Source organism: Orbicella franksi, chromosome 7 (genome assembly GCF_964199315.1).
Source record: "Orbicella franksi chromosome 7, jaOrbFran1.1, whole genome shotgun sequence".
Classification (NCBI taxonomy): Eukaryota; Metazoa; Cnidaria; class Anthozoa; order Scleractinia; family Merulinidae; genus Orbicella; species Orbicella franksi.
The window spans coordinates 23,064,080-23,080,356 of record NC_138151.1 but is presented as its reverse complement, the minus strand read 5'-3'; the positions used below and the strand labels follow the sequence as shown (position 1 = coordinate 23,080,356).

Here is a 16,277-nt window from a genome sequence, read left to right as displayed (position 1 = left end):
AAAGGTTCCAGAGCTGAATTTTCCATCGACTTTCAAACGATCATTTTCCAGTATAACTTAAGCTGAAATTATTTGACTTTATCAACTGAGAAACTTTTCCACATCCCTTGTCACATCCCTTGTCTATCCCGTTTTTGTGCAGCAATCCTCCGTAGTACATTTACCCATAGTTCTTAGCGCATGAAAACCGTAACAACGTTCATAAAGCCTAGAGAAACGTTATAAAATCTTTAAACCTAGGCTAATCAATGTCCCTAGTACAGGGACAAATAGTGTAAAACTTTGGCTTTCTTTGCGCCTTATAGACTGTGTTAGGTTCGCAAGGCATTGTGATAAAATGCACAGCCGCCATCTTTTTTGTCACTGTGGATTGACAGGCGCATGTCACAAGACGTTTTTGATATGTATATGACGATGTCATAGCGCCTCGCTTGGGAGTAAACGAAACCTACATTGTAGCAAACCTAGCAAGTATAGCAAATTAGCAGCATCGAGATACTTCGATGGGTATATTTTCCATTTCTAGTAAAATACTACTCCGTAAAAACAGTGTTTATTTGCTGCTTGAACCACAGTGGAGCTTTCGCAATTCAACTTTTTTCCCTTTACACGACCAAGTCTTCGAGGTTTGCATAAAACTGTCTGTCGTACAGTTTTACGTTGATCAGCCTCTACAGAGAGGACAAAAAACAACTATGGTTGTTAAGAGTGAAGATTATTATACGAACAGAACACAATCATCAAAATGCTGAACACCTCACTACACTAAACTAGTGAGACAATCTCAGATAATGCAGGGTGCAATTTACCGCTCTGATACAGTAGTCACACAGGTAGTCACTAAATTAAATGATAATACAAGAAGTAGCAAATGTGACAATTTTACTTTTCACGCCAACGTTTGTAGCTTGATACTTTTGTTTTCCGCGGCAATGTATGCAACAAGATACCTTTGTTTCCTCGAAAATATAAGAGAGATGTGTATTTTTTTTAATCACTGCCGGAGATAAATGGAATATAAAAGTTAAATATCTGCTGAAAAGACCAGGATAAACGATTCTTAATCCCTTATTCAAAACGAAATTTTCATTTTACCTATTAAGAGGAACTATAATTTAATTATCAAATAGTCACTTCAAGTCAAGGAACATTGCGTTCATATTCTGTTGCCAGCTTTGGTGTTAACAATAAAACCACGTCAAACTAATACACAATGCTATCGAGTAATACAACTGAGGAGCGTTTCAACGAGAAGTATTGAAGGTAGAGATCGTTTCTTGACCGAAATTATATCCCACCTCGGTGAGCGAGTCAGTGATGAAATTAATTAGGGGTTTCAGTAAGGGCCACGGAGTCTGCGGCAATAATAACGAAGTTTCTTCTGTCAAGAGTAATCCAGGATGAGTTCGTTATAAACAAAATGCTAAATGGTCAATGAGTCTAAATGTCTGCCACCAAGTTGGGTATAATCTAAACTAACTTCTTCATTTGAATTCCATGGAGTTTTGATAGGAGTTTTTCATTATTTTGGCCAGTAATACATGTAACACACGGTTGTTATGCAGTAAACCATTCAAGGAAAAATTCCATGCATGGCTTCTGATTTGCTACTAGGAATGAAGAGGCGATTTTTCCTAGTGTGTCAATTTAATTCGGTACAGCGCCTACTTAGAGTACCAATTCAAAACTATAGCGATATGATTTACCTTTCAGGTTCATCAACTGGATTATTACTAGTGCCTGACAAAAAAGCTAAAGAACACCTAGAAACAGCAACTCGGAAGTGACAGTCTTTTTTCCCTTTAGTTAGCAACAACTGTTATTGAGACAGCAGTCTTAGCCCCTCCTTTCTTACGCGCTCCCTCTCCGTCTCCATCGCTTTAAGCCTGCTACCGACGTAAGCTAGAATCAGAGCATCCGGGAAGCAGAGACGCGCTGCCCTCATAACTGGCCGGTCGCTCGGCATAGGTTTTTCCGCATTTTGGCCGAGCGCAAACTGGAACAAGAGCAAACTCTCCACTCCAGCCCCACCCCCTGTCATTTTCTTCGATATGTTTGCTCTCGTTTCGTCCATTTTGCGCGCGGATAAAACACGCAATGCGGAAAAAACTTTTAGTACAGGAACGCTTGTTACGCAGGCTATTAAACTGAGAATTTTTTAAAGGGAGAAGGAACAGAAAACAACGCCTGTTAGGGTACTGTATGATGATCGCCCTTCGCTTCTCGTGTCAAAGCCCCACAGGCTAAGAGAGCGAAAAGGCCTATGGAAACGCAGCGGTTCCTTCTGCATAGAGACGGAGTTGAGACGGAGACACATTTCATTTCCGCGTTGTTGTTTTCTAGCGCTCAGTGGCATGACTCAGGAAAAATCGATTAACGCCAGTGAATATGGCTTTCGGAATTGTAAAAATTATGCGTTTAAATTACTTGAGTTTGGAACATTTTGTCAACTAACGATGTCAGGGATTGTACGTTTCCTGACGTTTCATAGCTTCTTCTTTTGCATATGTGGCTCGGTTGTGCTTATCTTAAGCATCATTTTTAACATCTTGGGACTTTAAAAGCTCACCTGTTCCTTGAAATATATGTACTTTAGATGGTAACCTTACATGGACCCTTCCTCCTCCACAACGTGGCCCGCTGCGAACAAGCGAAAGCAAAATTCCAACAACGATCCAGCAAGTAATAAACGGTTCTTCTGAGGTACATTTGACATGGAACTTCACTTTATCCGGTGAAATATTTGGGCGCATGACATTCCAAATAGGTATTGTCCGAATTGACAATAAAAAATCTTCAGGTATAGTTTCTATAGATCCTGCAACCAACTACTATGGCGTTTGTAGTATAAATTATGGCATTGCATCTCTGTATTCTTACTAAATCTGCTGTTTTAAGCCATTTTTTCAGAGACCTTTCTATCACCGCCGAAAATTTGTTAACCAAGCAACACTCGTCGCACTTATTTTCCATATACGCTAAAACACGGTTAATTGGCTGGTAACCTAGATTCAGTGAACTAGAAATGCATTATACAGAGTTTTGCATTTAGAAAGTGTTGATATACTCCACATCGTACTTACAATATGAGATATAGAGATAACAATTTGTCGCTGAGCCAAAAGAGCGCCTTAAAGTGCGGTCATTTTCAAACCGCATTTGTGAATAGTAGTCACAACTGACCATTCACAGGAAAGGGATGAAACAATGCAATGAATTAACTAATCAGGATAAAATATAGAAACCCTGTGGCGTGCCAAGTGTAGAAAGTCGCACGAATAACTCACGATCAGTCTTGATTTTGACCGAAATATGCTGACAGAAGAACACTGAAAAGGCAGTGTTACTGGAGGTGTGTTCTTAAGTTCAGCATGTCACCCAGTTTCGATGTACCGCAAGTTCAATGATTTCAAAAATTAATCGAAGGTCCCTCACACCATAGTTTTCTGAGGGGAGTGGTTATGAAGCCTGGCCAAATTAAAAGGAACGAAAAGAGATCCAAGATTTATGCTGAAATTAAAGGTCCACGACCGCGTGCAGTCTTTTGCTTTGCGCTCATACACTAATTAGTTGGCTCTTCAAGGAGAAGTAAACAACTAGATTCAAGTTTTGAGCACGATTAGGACCAAATACTGAAGACAAAACTAACAACGAAAAACGCTATTCTCGATGCCGTGCTGAACGAAACGAGTTAGACCGTCAGCTCGCATGTTCATGTGCGAGTGTCTTGGAACCACCTTAACAAGTTGCACACCAAACAACGGTAACTTTAAGAACGTCTTATAGTTTATTTTATGGCCGTAAAAATATTTGACACATTAGCCAAGTAAATTTTCTAAATCTAGTACATGCGTTAACAGCTTTGTTGGGCAGCCAAGATATTAATAGCCTGTGAATACAGCGAAGGTCTCAGCATTTCAGGTCGCTTTCGCGTCTGAAGGATTATTTCAAAGTAGTCAAACTATGTGCATTTATCAGAGGCATAGCCAGACTTTTTGTAAGAAAGGATTACATCTCGCACGAAATAAGTCACCATCAACTAGTACAGTTTAATCATAAAGCCTTCCGGAACGCATGCGCGTCGCGTTTAAAAAGGAAATTTTTTTGATGTACAAACTACACATATGTGTAAAATAGTACCAACTTTTGCACGTATCTTCTTGTAGGCCTGTAGACTTGTAGTCAGTGTCGTGGTCTCAATTGCGCTTACTGTCTTAAAATATGGAGTAGCATATTTTGGTCTCATTTGAAAAGTTTCAAATAGACCTTATTGGAAAAATTTGAAAATCGGAAAGGGAGGACCCGTAACACTTCCCTGGGTACACCCCTAGTTACTACTAAGTCGCAATTTCAAAAGTCAATGAAAACGATTCCACTGAAATGAATAATGTACGTAACTGCAATTGAAATACGTCACTACATATAGGAGTACCTTTGTTTACAATATTTTCCTCATTAGCACAAGCGATACAGTTTCTAATAGAGCCACAAAAACGTTAACATTAGTCTTGAACATTGAAAGGGCACAGCACGATTAACTGTCCTAAGGAATATCAGCCTGCTGTATTAAATACTTTTTGGGCGACGCGGGTTTAATAACTCAACATTTTATAAAGAATATAAGAGCTCATTAGCACCTTTGCAACCAAGAAATATTGCAGTTTTTGAAAGCAAATTTCTCCTCGAATATTACACCCAAAGAGCCAAACACTTAACCGATTACTAAGTTTCACAAGCTCTTTTAATGTTTGTAGTCATTTCGTGTCTAATGTGAGGCCTTTCTGCGCAAATAGGCAAAGGCAAAGTCTGCATACGAGCCAAGTGCCCTCCATCCAGGCCGGAGCTTATCCCGGTTTCTGTAGCATGAAGCGACTAGGAGTATTCCTACTCCCCCCTGGATGGGCTTGGTTTAATTACATACGACGTTCCTATGCACGAAATAGCATGGGAATCTTTAGATGTTACTTGTAAAAAATATAGTAAACACGCATCTTTAGACTGCTGATCAACAGTAACGACCTATTTAAAACATATGTTAAAAATACAAATCTACCGAGTTTTTGTAAAGCGTTTGGTAGCTCTTTTTTCAAAACGTCGAAAATGTTTCCTTGAAAATACAAGCCTAGAGCAATAACTAATACGTTAACATCAACAAAAGTATGTTTCTATTCCTAAAAATCCTAAGAACCTATAATCTCTGTTATCTCCCAGTATTTTACCAAGAAACTGCCTTACTTACGTTATCCTTTTTCGCTTCTTTTATCGTATTTCCTCATTTACATGCGTGTCTACTCTTTCTTGTTAAATGAAAGTTGTGCGAGAGAAATTTTCCAGTGACTTTGAAACGACCTTTTTGCTGCACAACTTCAGCTGGATCTGCTTGGCTTTGTCAGTTGAGAAAGGTCTCAGTAGCTAAACTTTTTGCATTTAAATTGACAGGGGCATCAGTCACTGAGTGAATTGAAGGCATGAAAATCGATGATGTCACAGCCTATCGACATATGTAGATACTTGGGAATAAAAAGGGTAGCAAGTAAAGCAACTTAACTTAGTAGCTTAAGACTAGAGTAATAGTTTATCCATTTTCGAGCAAAACACTACACTATGAAAACTGATAGCGAAATCAATGAATATTTGCTGCTTGGGCAGTGATGAAACTTCTGCTAGTTTACACGACCAAGTCCTCGGCGTTTGCGTATAACTGCGTCTTGTCGAACATCTTCATGTTGATCAGCCGCTTAAGATGAAAAAATAGTTACATCATCAGTATAAGTTAACTTACAGCTACATCACACAAATAGTGGCAACCGGGTATAGTATGGCTGAAACATCATTCAGCAGCTGAGCCAGGCGGTGTGTCCAATAATCATGAGCATACCCTAAGCATTATGTCGATTTCAGAGAAAACTTCTTTCCAATCAGGAGCAATACTCTTCCGAGAGTTTAAGACCAAAGTCGAAAGGTTCGAGACTCAAGTGTAAAGTCGATATGATAATATATAACCGGAGACGTTGCATTTCTTATAACTATTTCCAAAATACTATCCAAATGCATTTTCGTTTTGAAAAGCAGTGTTATATTACCAGCAGCTGCACGACCACGTTGTGTATTTATTTACTGCAATCTTTCGCTTGCATTTGCACCCCAGCCCTAAGTCACCTTCGATGACCTTAAATGCTTTGCAATTGGCTACTACTTGTTGGGCCAAAAATGTAACATGCTCAGATGGACTCCGCATCAACCACAGGCTGACGGAACTTAGTGCTTTATCCATTTACGAGGGATATAATATTATCGTGCTAAATGTTACTCCACAGCAACTTACTCCAGAAGACGTTGCCAGGTTGTTAATTCTTCGTGATTGCATGTGTTAGCAAGGTCGTAGATGATTGGGTCAATAATTCACTGTTTCGTCTGTGTGCCTTTTGTCTTACCCTATGTTGGTTCTCCATATCCTTAAGCTGGTTTTTCAAATCAGTGAATGTTGGTCTCTCATCCGGGTCATTTTCCCAGCATTTCATCATTATCTGATACCTGGGATAAACAAGAACTTCTGATGGACTGTTTCAATAAATTTCGATGTCAAGCGTATTTCCAAATAATAATCACTTTTGCCTAAATGGCTTTCGGAAAGAATTTCCCTTTCCCCTTGGCAAGAACGAAAGTTATGAAAAGTGACTGTACCCCAGGGGTACTCAATCACATCAGTGTTGAAAGGTGCGAGTCGTTAGACTCAAAAAAAGTCCTATTAGGCTAAAACTCCCCCCCCCTCCCCCCCCAAAAAAATTAATGAAATAAATCAATGGCCTAGAACTCAAAACCGACAAAGGTTGTTTTACTTTGCAGAAAAATAACTAATTAAAAAAACAAAACATCAAAAGTATTCCAGACAGGTTTTGCATTATATTAATCTTGTTTTATTCATTCTATAATATCAATCGTTTGGCAGACAGCGGTCATTCCTAAATCGTTAAGAAATGAATTCTGCTTGCCATTTGTATGCAATTTATCTCTGTCCGATTTAGCCCCAGCATGCACTATCATACATGTACCTGAGTAGCCCTCCCCACCCCACCCTACTGGGCAATATACATGTAGTTTGCATGAGACAGTCAGTTCCAATTCTGAGATAACGAATAACAACGATTGCCAACAGGTGGGAGGTTAGGTTCCACTACGCGGTATACGATTACATAATTGCATAACTGACCATAACTCGACGTATCAAAATCGCGATATTCTGTGCACTGCAGCCTTCCATAAAGCGCTGTCACTGCTGGTTTGATTTTCAAGAAGCAAAACTTACAGTTTGTCATCCACGTGTTGTGGTTTGGGCATTCGTTTCCCTTCCTGAAGCAAGCTTGCAATTTTTCTGCCATCCATTCGTGGATACGGTGACCCACCTATAAGAAAACAACAATGTCTCGAGTTTATCGGTAAAACCACAGGAACGTTAGATTTTGTTTGTCGGAATTATGATTGCTGCCTCCATCACAAACGGAGTAACGCAGTGTATTAATGAAAGAAGCACGTAATACGTAATCACTACTTCAACTGAAAGCAATCTATAAAAGCTGTTTAAAAATGAGAAAACTATTTATTACGTATTTCCATTGACTAGTGGGAGAACGTACATTTGCACCTGAAACATGATTGCGACCCGTGTTTTCGCTCTATTTTTGTTTGTTTGTTTGTTTGTTTGTTTTTTCTTAAGCATCTTCTCGTGTTACAGTAATTCATTTTCTGGAAAATTTCTGTTTCTTTTCCCGAACAGTGCAGAAAACCCATCGAAGTAATATGTACTTAAAGATGTTACCTATCGTAAAAATCTCGTAAAGGACAACTCCATAGCTCCATCTGTGAACAAATAAAATGAACGATGACTGAACAATTGATATACAACAAATTTGGTTGAAAATATTTTCCACGGTCACATTACACAATCAAGTTTTGATGTTGTAAATAATTATGCCATTTATTTCTCAAACAGCAAGCTTCATGGATCGAACATAAAACTTGAAATCCTTGTTCAACACAATCCTCTGTCACTTATCGGGATTGGCAACCTAGAACAGGCTTAAAGAAAGTTCAGTTGTTTGCTTTTTGTCAACGTGGATCACTTCAGCAATAAATTGCATAACTAACGATGACGTGAACAAAGACGACTGATATTGTTTTAGTTTTTAAAAACTGACTACGCGAATTTTAAAATCCTTAAGTCAATCTTGAGATCTCTCTTCGATTTTTCGGAAGAACCAATAGAGTCTCATGATCACTTCTGACATAAAGTTTACTGTTGGTAGCTTGCTGTGGTTCTTAAGGAACCATTGGCCAGTCGTGAGCAGATCTACTTACACATCACTTTTGGTGGTGTACGTTCCATACAACAGCGCTTCATAAGCAGTCCATTTGACTGGAAGACGGCCCTAAAGATTGAAGTAGTTCGTAAACAATTCAATTTTAATGTAAATTAGGATCACATTTGCAGGAGAACCTCGTCAAGGCATAGGCTTGCACGCGCAAACAAATTGCCGCCTGTCTACGTCTTCAAAGATTTTTTTTTTCTGGCTGGTAAGGTTTTCCACTGTAACAGCAGGATGAGTCTCTCGTCTAGAGGCAACAAGTTATAACAAGGGAACATCAAGACATGATTGCTCATCGCAGTTATACACACAGCTTAATGTGAAATAAAAGCCTGAAAAATTCAGGCCTGAACGGGATTCGAACTCATGACTCCTGCGATACTGGTGCAGTGCTCTACCAACTGATCTATCAAGCCAACTGGGAGCTGGTTACATTGTGAGTTCGTAATATACTCGTATATGATAAAGAATGCGAATGAATATATGAAAGATCGTATATTTGAACTGCAGAGAAAGATATGAAGACATGATTGATCATCGCAGTTAAACATATAACTTAAGGAGTTGTGAAATTAAAGCCTGAAAAAAATTCAGGCCTGAACGGGATTCGAACCCATGACATCTGCGATACTGGCGCATTGCTCTACCAATAGAGCTATCAAGTCAACTGGGAGCTGGTCACATTGTGAGTTGTTAAATTAAAGCCTGAAAAAAATTCAGGCCTGAACGCTTGATAGCTCAGTTGGTGGAGCACTGTACATTCATTTGCAAGAGAAGATCAAGGTAAGAAATGTACCTGTACCTCGACCTTTTCTCGGTTATAACCAAATTGGTCGACTTAGAAAGACTGGGTTCCACCCTAAGCTTGGATCAGTCTTTGCGCATTTTTAGTTTCCGTCTATTTTTGCCATGTAATGAGAAGGAGAAGAAAATAAAGATTCCTTGCAGACTCGGACGAGGAACGATGGTAGTCATCAGATTAAAAGGTGAGTGCCTGTGCCATTTGGTAACAAATTTGACGGGTAATCACATTCTTGTGGCAAGATGCAGTCACAATAAATATGAAAGTAATCTCGACAAGAAACCGATCCCCCTGCGCTCTTGAGCCAATAATTATGAACCTAGCACACGCTTCGCGAGGAATTACGCGGACACTTAGAATATTGGTGTGTTCATTGGGCATTTAAAATAAGATATAGAAAACTGTAAAGTTATGCACAGCAAATGCCAAATTGTGGACCCATAGCCAGCTGGTCGGGTAGCAACTGTCGTAAGGTCTCACATGAATGGCTTGATACCCTTTGAGAGGACAATAGAACAAACAACAGAAACAATTCGCTTCTTAGGATTGTTACCTTTGTCTTTTTCTCATAAATGTTGTCCTGCTGAACATCTCTAGCCATTCCAAAGTCTGTCACTTTACACGTTTCTCGTTCACCAACCAACACATTACGAGCTGCCAGGTCTCGGTGGATAATCTGTTACAAACGGAATACTATTTATTAAATCTGAAACTAACATGTGTAAACATATTAGGTCCGCGGTTATAGGCCTCGCGCATGCGTCAGGAGTTAGGAACACGTGGCGGGCTCGACGGTGTACTTTTATCTCGTTCTAGTTTGCAGAGTCCCGTTTGTACCACTGTTTGGAATGAAAGTAAATTAGCATTAACCAAGGCCCACGGGATCTCTTTACAACATGGACACTAAAAGCCATAAGAACTAGTGAGGTATAAGCAATAAAATAACATAAATAACGCTTTAAACGCATGGAAATCTGGTATAACAATAGTAATAATTTCTGTTGTGAAGAGATTTGTCGATAAGCTGATTACGAAAAGTGGTGCTAAAAGATTGTAAACATATTTAACCTACAGATTTTGATGACAGGTAACTCATGCCATCAGCGATTTGCCAAGCAAACTTCATCAGCTGTTGTGACGACAGACTTGTTTGTGGTTTGATATCCGGGTCTTTGTAATAAGTGTCATTCAGTCCACGGCTCTTCCTTAGGTATCCCAGCAGGTCCCCATAAGGTACATACTCGATTATTACCATTAGAGGCTCTAAGTAAGTAAGTAGGTAGGTAACCTTTATTTAAACACGATAAGTAATTAAGCTTGCAGCTTGTGGGGTCGTGTGTAAATAAACAAAGAATAATTGCAAAATAAGAATTAAAAAATTTACAATGTGAGATCTAATCTAGTTTAAAGAAAAATTTGCAGCTAATAATAATTTACCTAATTATTGACATTGTGTGACTAATAAACGTATACCAATTGGCAGTCGACTCATCTTCTGCAGTATATATTCGCAAAGCTAATGTTCCTGACCAAAGTAAGATTATTGATCATCTTAGAGAAGTTGTTTTTACCGTTCGCCATTCGGCATCCAATCGGTAAGGAATTCCCCAGAATTGTGCCTCTGTAAGATAGGGAGGATTTCTTGATATTTGATTTAAAATGAGGGATTTCCAGCTTAACGCTGTTTCTTAAATTATAGGAGGATTGTGATTTTGCAATATGTGCAGTCATACAGGGTGGTGAATCATTGTAGTACATTTTATAAATTAGTTTCAGAATGGAATTCTTATAATAGGTTCTTAGAGTGTCCCATTTGGCCCTGGTGAGGGCTCCAACTGATGGTAGGTCTTTAGGAAAGTTACAAATAGCCCTTGCTGCTCTGCAGTGTAGTCTTCCGAGTGAGTGGAAGTCATCTGAGCGATTCATGCCTCCCTATACGGATATACCGTACGCGACTGCAGGGATTATAACTTTGAAATATAGGTTTAAAAGATCTTACTTAGGTAAAAATCTGCTCTTCTTCTAAAAAGAATAGACATTCAAAAATAACTGTTTCAAACTGTTGTGAAAAACTTGGACGTATTTTCTTTATAATTGAAATAGCCTAATAGATGACACATTTAATTTTTTCGGCAAACATGCTAGATTCTTTGTGTATGGAACTTCTTAGCAACAAACTGTGTTTGATGTATGCTTAACGACGGAATCACGTTCCTAATGTGAGAATTTGTCTATTCTTAAATCTAATGAATGGCCTTCTATGACAGGACGTACCATCAATGTTACATTTCTCATGTGTTCAATTCGCAATTTTTTAACAGTTTACCAGTTTCTGTGACACATCCCAGTAGTTTAATGACGTGAGGATGTGGTTTGAGTTGCTTCATTGTGTCAAGTTCTCTCAGCAAATCTCTCCTGTCTGATTCGGGAGAATTATCTGGAAAAGAACAAAACTTGAATCAGGCAAAAATGTTGAGCCAGTTTGGTAAATTAAATTCATACTTTAAAAAAAGACGTACGTTATCTCCTGACGCACGGGGCAATATATTTCTAATTAATCTACAATATGAACGTCAGCGTTTCGTCAAAGAGCCTTATAAATTACTGAGACCACAGCCTTAATAACAATAAAACAGACCTGATCAACAACAAACAAACAAATAAAGATGTTTAAAGTAAAAGAATTTTCAAGCGGACATTATAAAAAATGGATGACTTCTCTGCAACGAATTTTGATTTAATGAAGTACTGAACGCCAACGGCAACAATTCAGAAACCGACTTCTGCAGGTTGATAGAGTTTCTAAGCAAAACTATTCGCAAGCTAAAAAAATCAAAGGAGACCTATGGCCAAACTCGTGGATTAGGTAATCTAGAGATAAAATATATTGGTGAACTTGCAATTACTGGTGTATTATTAAATGCTGTTAAAACAAGCCGGGTTTGTACCATGCAAGGTCGCACTTAACTCACAAAGTGTAGGCTTTTTTCGTTGGCTTTTTTTTACACACATATTACAAAGACATACGTCCAGAATAGCTAGGGTGGCAAAATTGCAGCAGAACATGGAATGGTAAAGGCTAAGGGTTCTTGGGTCACAGAGAACACTCCTGCCCAACAAATCATAGAATACTCTCCCCCCTCCCTCCCCCTTCCCACACACCCAGATCTTGATGTTGATCTGCATGCTGGAAAAATTTGCATGTATTCAAGTCGTACGAGCTCACAAACGTTTTTCATTGCATTTCATTCATTGAGACAGCACTTCTTTTCCAATGTGGAACCGCTTGTCTCTATATATATTGTACGTAAAATACATCAAAATAAGCAGACTCTTTTGCAAGCATTTTCAGTTTTGATCCGACAAATCTGTCGACCATAAATATGTGTTCCAACAATAATAATAACAGCTTTACTGAAGTGTCAATGTATTTAGTATTAACTAATAATTGGGGACAAGCTCACAGGGGGTTTCTTTCCCTTTGTTATCTTTTCAATCTGGAAGCAAAAGTGTAAACAAAAGACAGGGTAAAAATCATTTAAGCTTATCAAAATCAAGTATTTGGGAGTTTCTTTCCAAGTTTATGTGCATTTCACATCCCACTTCGGAGTTCAGATCTATGTACTAAAATAAACAAGACAAGTATAGAGAACACAACTTTAATCTAAACTTAAATCGATGCCGGTTGAACATGGACAACTCGACATGAAAAACTTAAGTGTTTAAACTGCAAAGCGGTAAACGAAGGTCCTGCTTGATTGAACGTTGGATCTCACAGCAGATCTAATCAGTCAAACTTGAAAAGTAAAACGATAATACGTCACTGCTGCAAGGCTGACACAACGTCGTAGAGTTAAAACAATATTTCGGCTGGCCTCAGGTTTAGATGTTACTAAATTATAAAAATGAAATTACAATATTATACAAAGGTGCCGATGTTTGTCTTGCATTCAATAGCCGTTTCGTTCATTAAAAGTTGTTCGTTTCGCTCATATAAGCTCATTAAGGTCGAGGAATAAGAAACATTCTCATCAAAGCTTACCACATTAGCTTTTCAGGTCACTTTCCAGCAAACAAATGCCTATCTCCTGGTCATTTTGAACGCCTGGACGACTCAAATGCTCCTGAGATTCAGCCTTCAAGTTGGCCATAGTACTAATTCGAACATTCGAAGTCAACTCCACTTCAATTTAGCGAAACACCTAATATTAATGGTCGTGTAAAAGCTACAAAATCATCAATATTCGGGCTGGCACGATGCACGCATTGAGTAGTAGGCTCGCACTGACTGCACGGTTACTATTCCAATATGGCGTCGGGCTCGGTTACTATTCCAACATGGCGTCGGACTCGAACTTTCTCGTTCGGGCCGACTAATTACGAGCAGTGTCTACACCTCAGTGAGTGAGTGAGTGCGTGAGTGCGTGACACATTTGCATATCGGAGTCCCCGCAACAAACACGTTTCTACGCTTCGCGTATCCACGAGTTTAAAAACTAGTTAATGAAACCTAACAATACCTAACAGAAAAAAAGAACAAAGACTTACATTTAAGCATTTTGACGGCAACAGTCGTCTTTCCAGGCCTGCCTCGAAGTCCTGTTGCCGTTGCCTTGGCAACCTGACCAAAAGCACCTTTACCAATTATCTTTTCTATTGTCACGTGTTGCTTTTCAACTTCCCAAGAACGTGTTGTTGGATGAAGAGGCGCGTACTCAGCACTTTGAGCAACACGTTGTGTTTCGTCGTTGGCTGTAGTTGCTTTTGATAGGTCCATGTATTCTGAGCGAAGCTGGGTGGAGTTACCGGGATTAGGACTACTTGTTTGGAGATCGTCCAATGCCATTTCATTCTGTAAAAATATGTAAGAGATATACAAGCGTTTTCCACAGCATCTATTAAAGGCTCTTTCTCGCGATATTTAAAATATTTTTTTCTGGGGTATTAAGTCAAAAGAACGCTCGGGAAAAGGGTTTTGTAAGATATCAAACCAACACAGTAGAAATAATTAACCGAAGACAAGGAAGTTTAGAAGAAAGGAGCATTGCAAACCTTGAAAATTTGGCATTTTTTTTTCATTTTTTTCCCTCTGAAACGCACTTATAATTCCAGTGAAACCGCTCATAACTGTTGTCTACCATCCATTTTCTCCCGCACCCCTCCCCCAGCCCGCTCTTCAGGACACACATCAAAGCGTTTGTGTTATCTTTATCACTCCCTGAGACACAGAAGGACTTGATGAGTTAAGGTATATTGGTCCCCATGACAAACACGTTTGTTTCAGTTTGTATAGCGAGGTTAAACAAACTGTTTGTAAAATTATCTATGGCCCCCTTCCTTAGGTCCCCTTCCTTCCTTAAAATAATTATGTCCCCTAATCCCTCAAAACTGGTCCTGAACCAATGTCAATTTCCTGTGGCTATCTTTCTAAAGAAATCAACAAATGTACACCAATAAGCAGCCACTGGTAATGTTGTTCTGCAGAACTCAAAAACCATGGAGTTTCTTCCGCGTGGAAAATTTTCATGGAGGCTCCGATTTGCATCCTTACAAGCACTATTGCCTGGCAACGGCATTCCAATAGTGCCCAAAAAGAACATTAACTTAATTCGGCAAACAAAACTGAACCCGCCTTTTGACAATCAAAAATTACGCGGTAGAACTGCTTTATTGCTTTAAATAAAAAACCGACAACAAAGACTTACGTCATAAACACCTCTCTCTTCTTTATAGCACCTGAAATAAGAAAAAAGAAGAAATATATTTCAAAAATTGAAAATTTAAACATGTCATACGGAAAATTGGCATTCGACTCCTCTTTTCTCGGTGTTTGGAAATGTGGTCAAACACGGCCTTTCGTGTTTGATGTATTGCATCATAAATAATCAAAGGAACAACTACTATAAAAGCTGACAAGGCAAATATAACATGCAACGAATCTTGAACGACTTGATGAGATGCTTTTTGGCATTATTGATCTGCGGTGAGCCATTTTTTATGCCTCAAGTGAAAAGCAACCTACCTCTTTTTCCCAGCAGTGCCTAAGAAACAAAAAAATAGTTAATCAAACTTCATAGTGGACACAATATACATGTACTAGCAATGAGACATAACGGCGGAGAAGGGGAAAAAATACACTCTAAAATATATGACGGTTTTACCTTTCTTGTGTAGCCAAACGATGTAAAGAATCAGGCAAATGATTATAAACACAAGAACTCCAACTACAGCTGCCCAGATGACGTCATTGTACGAGCACTTGCATTCTCCCGCAACTATGAGAGAAAAATGAAAATCGCCCAGTTTAACTGGTTTCCTTAATGTTGATCGATGTTATTGCCAACAGGCATACAAATAAGTCATTTCATTTATCCACTTAGAGCAAGAGAATTTATCGAATATACAATACCTTCATGCGTCTCTATGGAAAAGGAATACTACACTGATTTATAATACTTCCCAAGCACAAATTAAAAACACGGGCGGATTTGGGGGGATTGATTGGGTGGCCACCTCCCTATTAAAGAAGCAAAGTACTCAGGAGAGGAAACTCATTGTAGTTTGTAATTTCTACTTTGTGGTATTGCTAGTATTTCTGGTGTATCACTTTTAGATTAGGTTCCAATTCTCAAAATGCACCATTTTGGAACCATGCCCCATTGATTCTGCAGTCCCAAGTTGCCAGCCAAATTCTGGATCCGCCTCTGCGTAACATCAGGCGATCGACTTGATTTGCACGTTGGTTTTTACGCACATTCCAAACTGACCTGGAAAGTTTCAGTCTTGCTACAATTCACGAGCTCTACCGTCACTGTTGCCTATAAAACTTATGTTAAATTTTAAAATTACAGCTCCTAGAGGTGCTGTAACATACTGATAGAAGGCATTGAATTAGAGGCCATGCATGGCCAATCCAATTCCAGCCAATTGAAGCCATTGTAGTTGGCCTAGATCTTACGGCTGTTAGTTTAAGAGTTATCATAAGGCTTGCAACCAGAATACTTGAAATATTCCCGCTTTTGAAACATTACGAAAATGGAAAGCTATGTTTTTTTTCTCGGAGATGAATCGCGAAGATATCGGGAAAGAACAACCAGTTACAGTGCATTATT

At 38.9% G+C, this 16,277-nt stretch overlaps 2 protein-coding genes across 7 annotated transcripts in view; both read right to left on the bottom strand.

Annotated features, from left to right (window-relative positions):
- The window catches only part of LOC145492241 (uncharacterized), a 629,788-nt gene that overhangs the window by 599,614 nt on the left and 13,897 nt on the right, over positions 1-16,277 (bottom strand). The window lies entirely within an intron of this gene.
- Positions 3,873-14,897, bottom strand: LOC145492376 (proto-oncogene tyrosine-protein kinase receptor Ret-like). Its single transcript, XM_081471825.1, has 10 exons — positions 14,871-14,897; positions 13,714-14,017; positions 11,492-11,602; positions 10,238-10,428; positions 9,719-9,841; positions 8,356-8,426; positions 7,817-7,857; positions 7,307-7,403; positions 6,435-6,534; positions 3,873-5,737 (listed from the first exon to the last, which is right to left on the bottom strand). Exons 2-10 carry the CDS (start codon positions 14,009-14,011, stop codon positions 5,669-5,671), a joined length of 1,101 nt encoding a protein of 366 aa, XP_081327951.1. The 5' UTR covers positions 14,012-14,017; positions 14,871-14,897; the 3' UTR covers positions 3,873-5,668.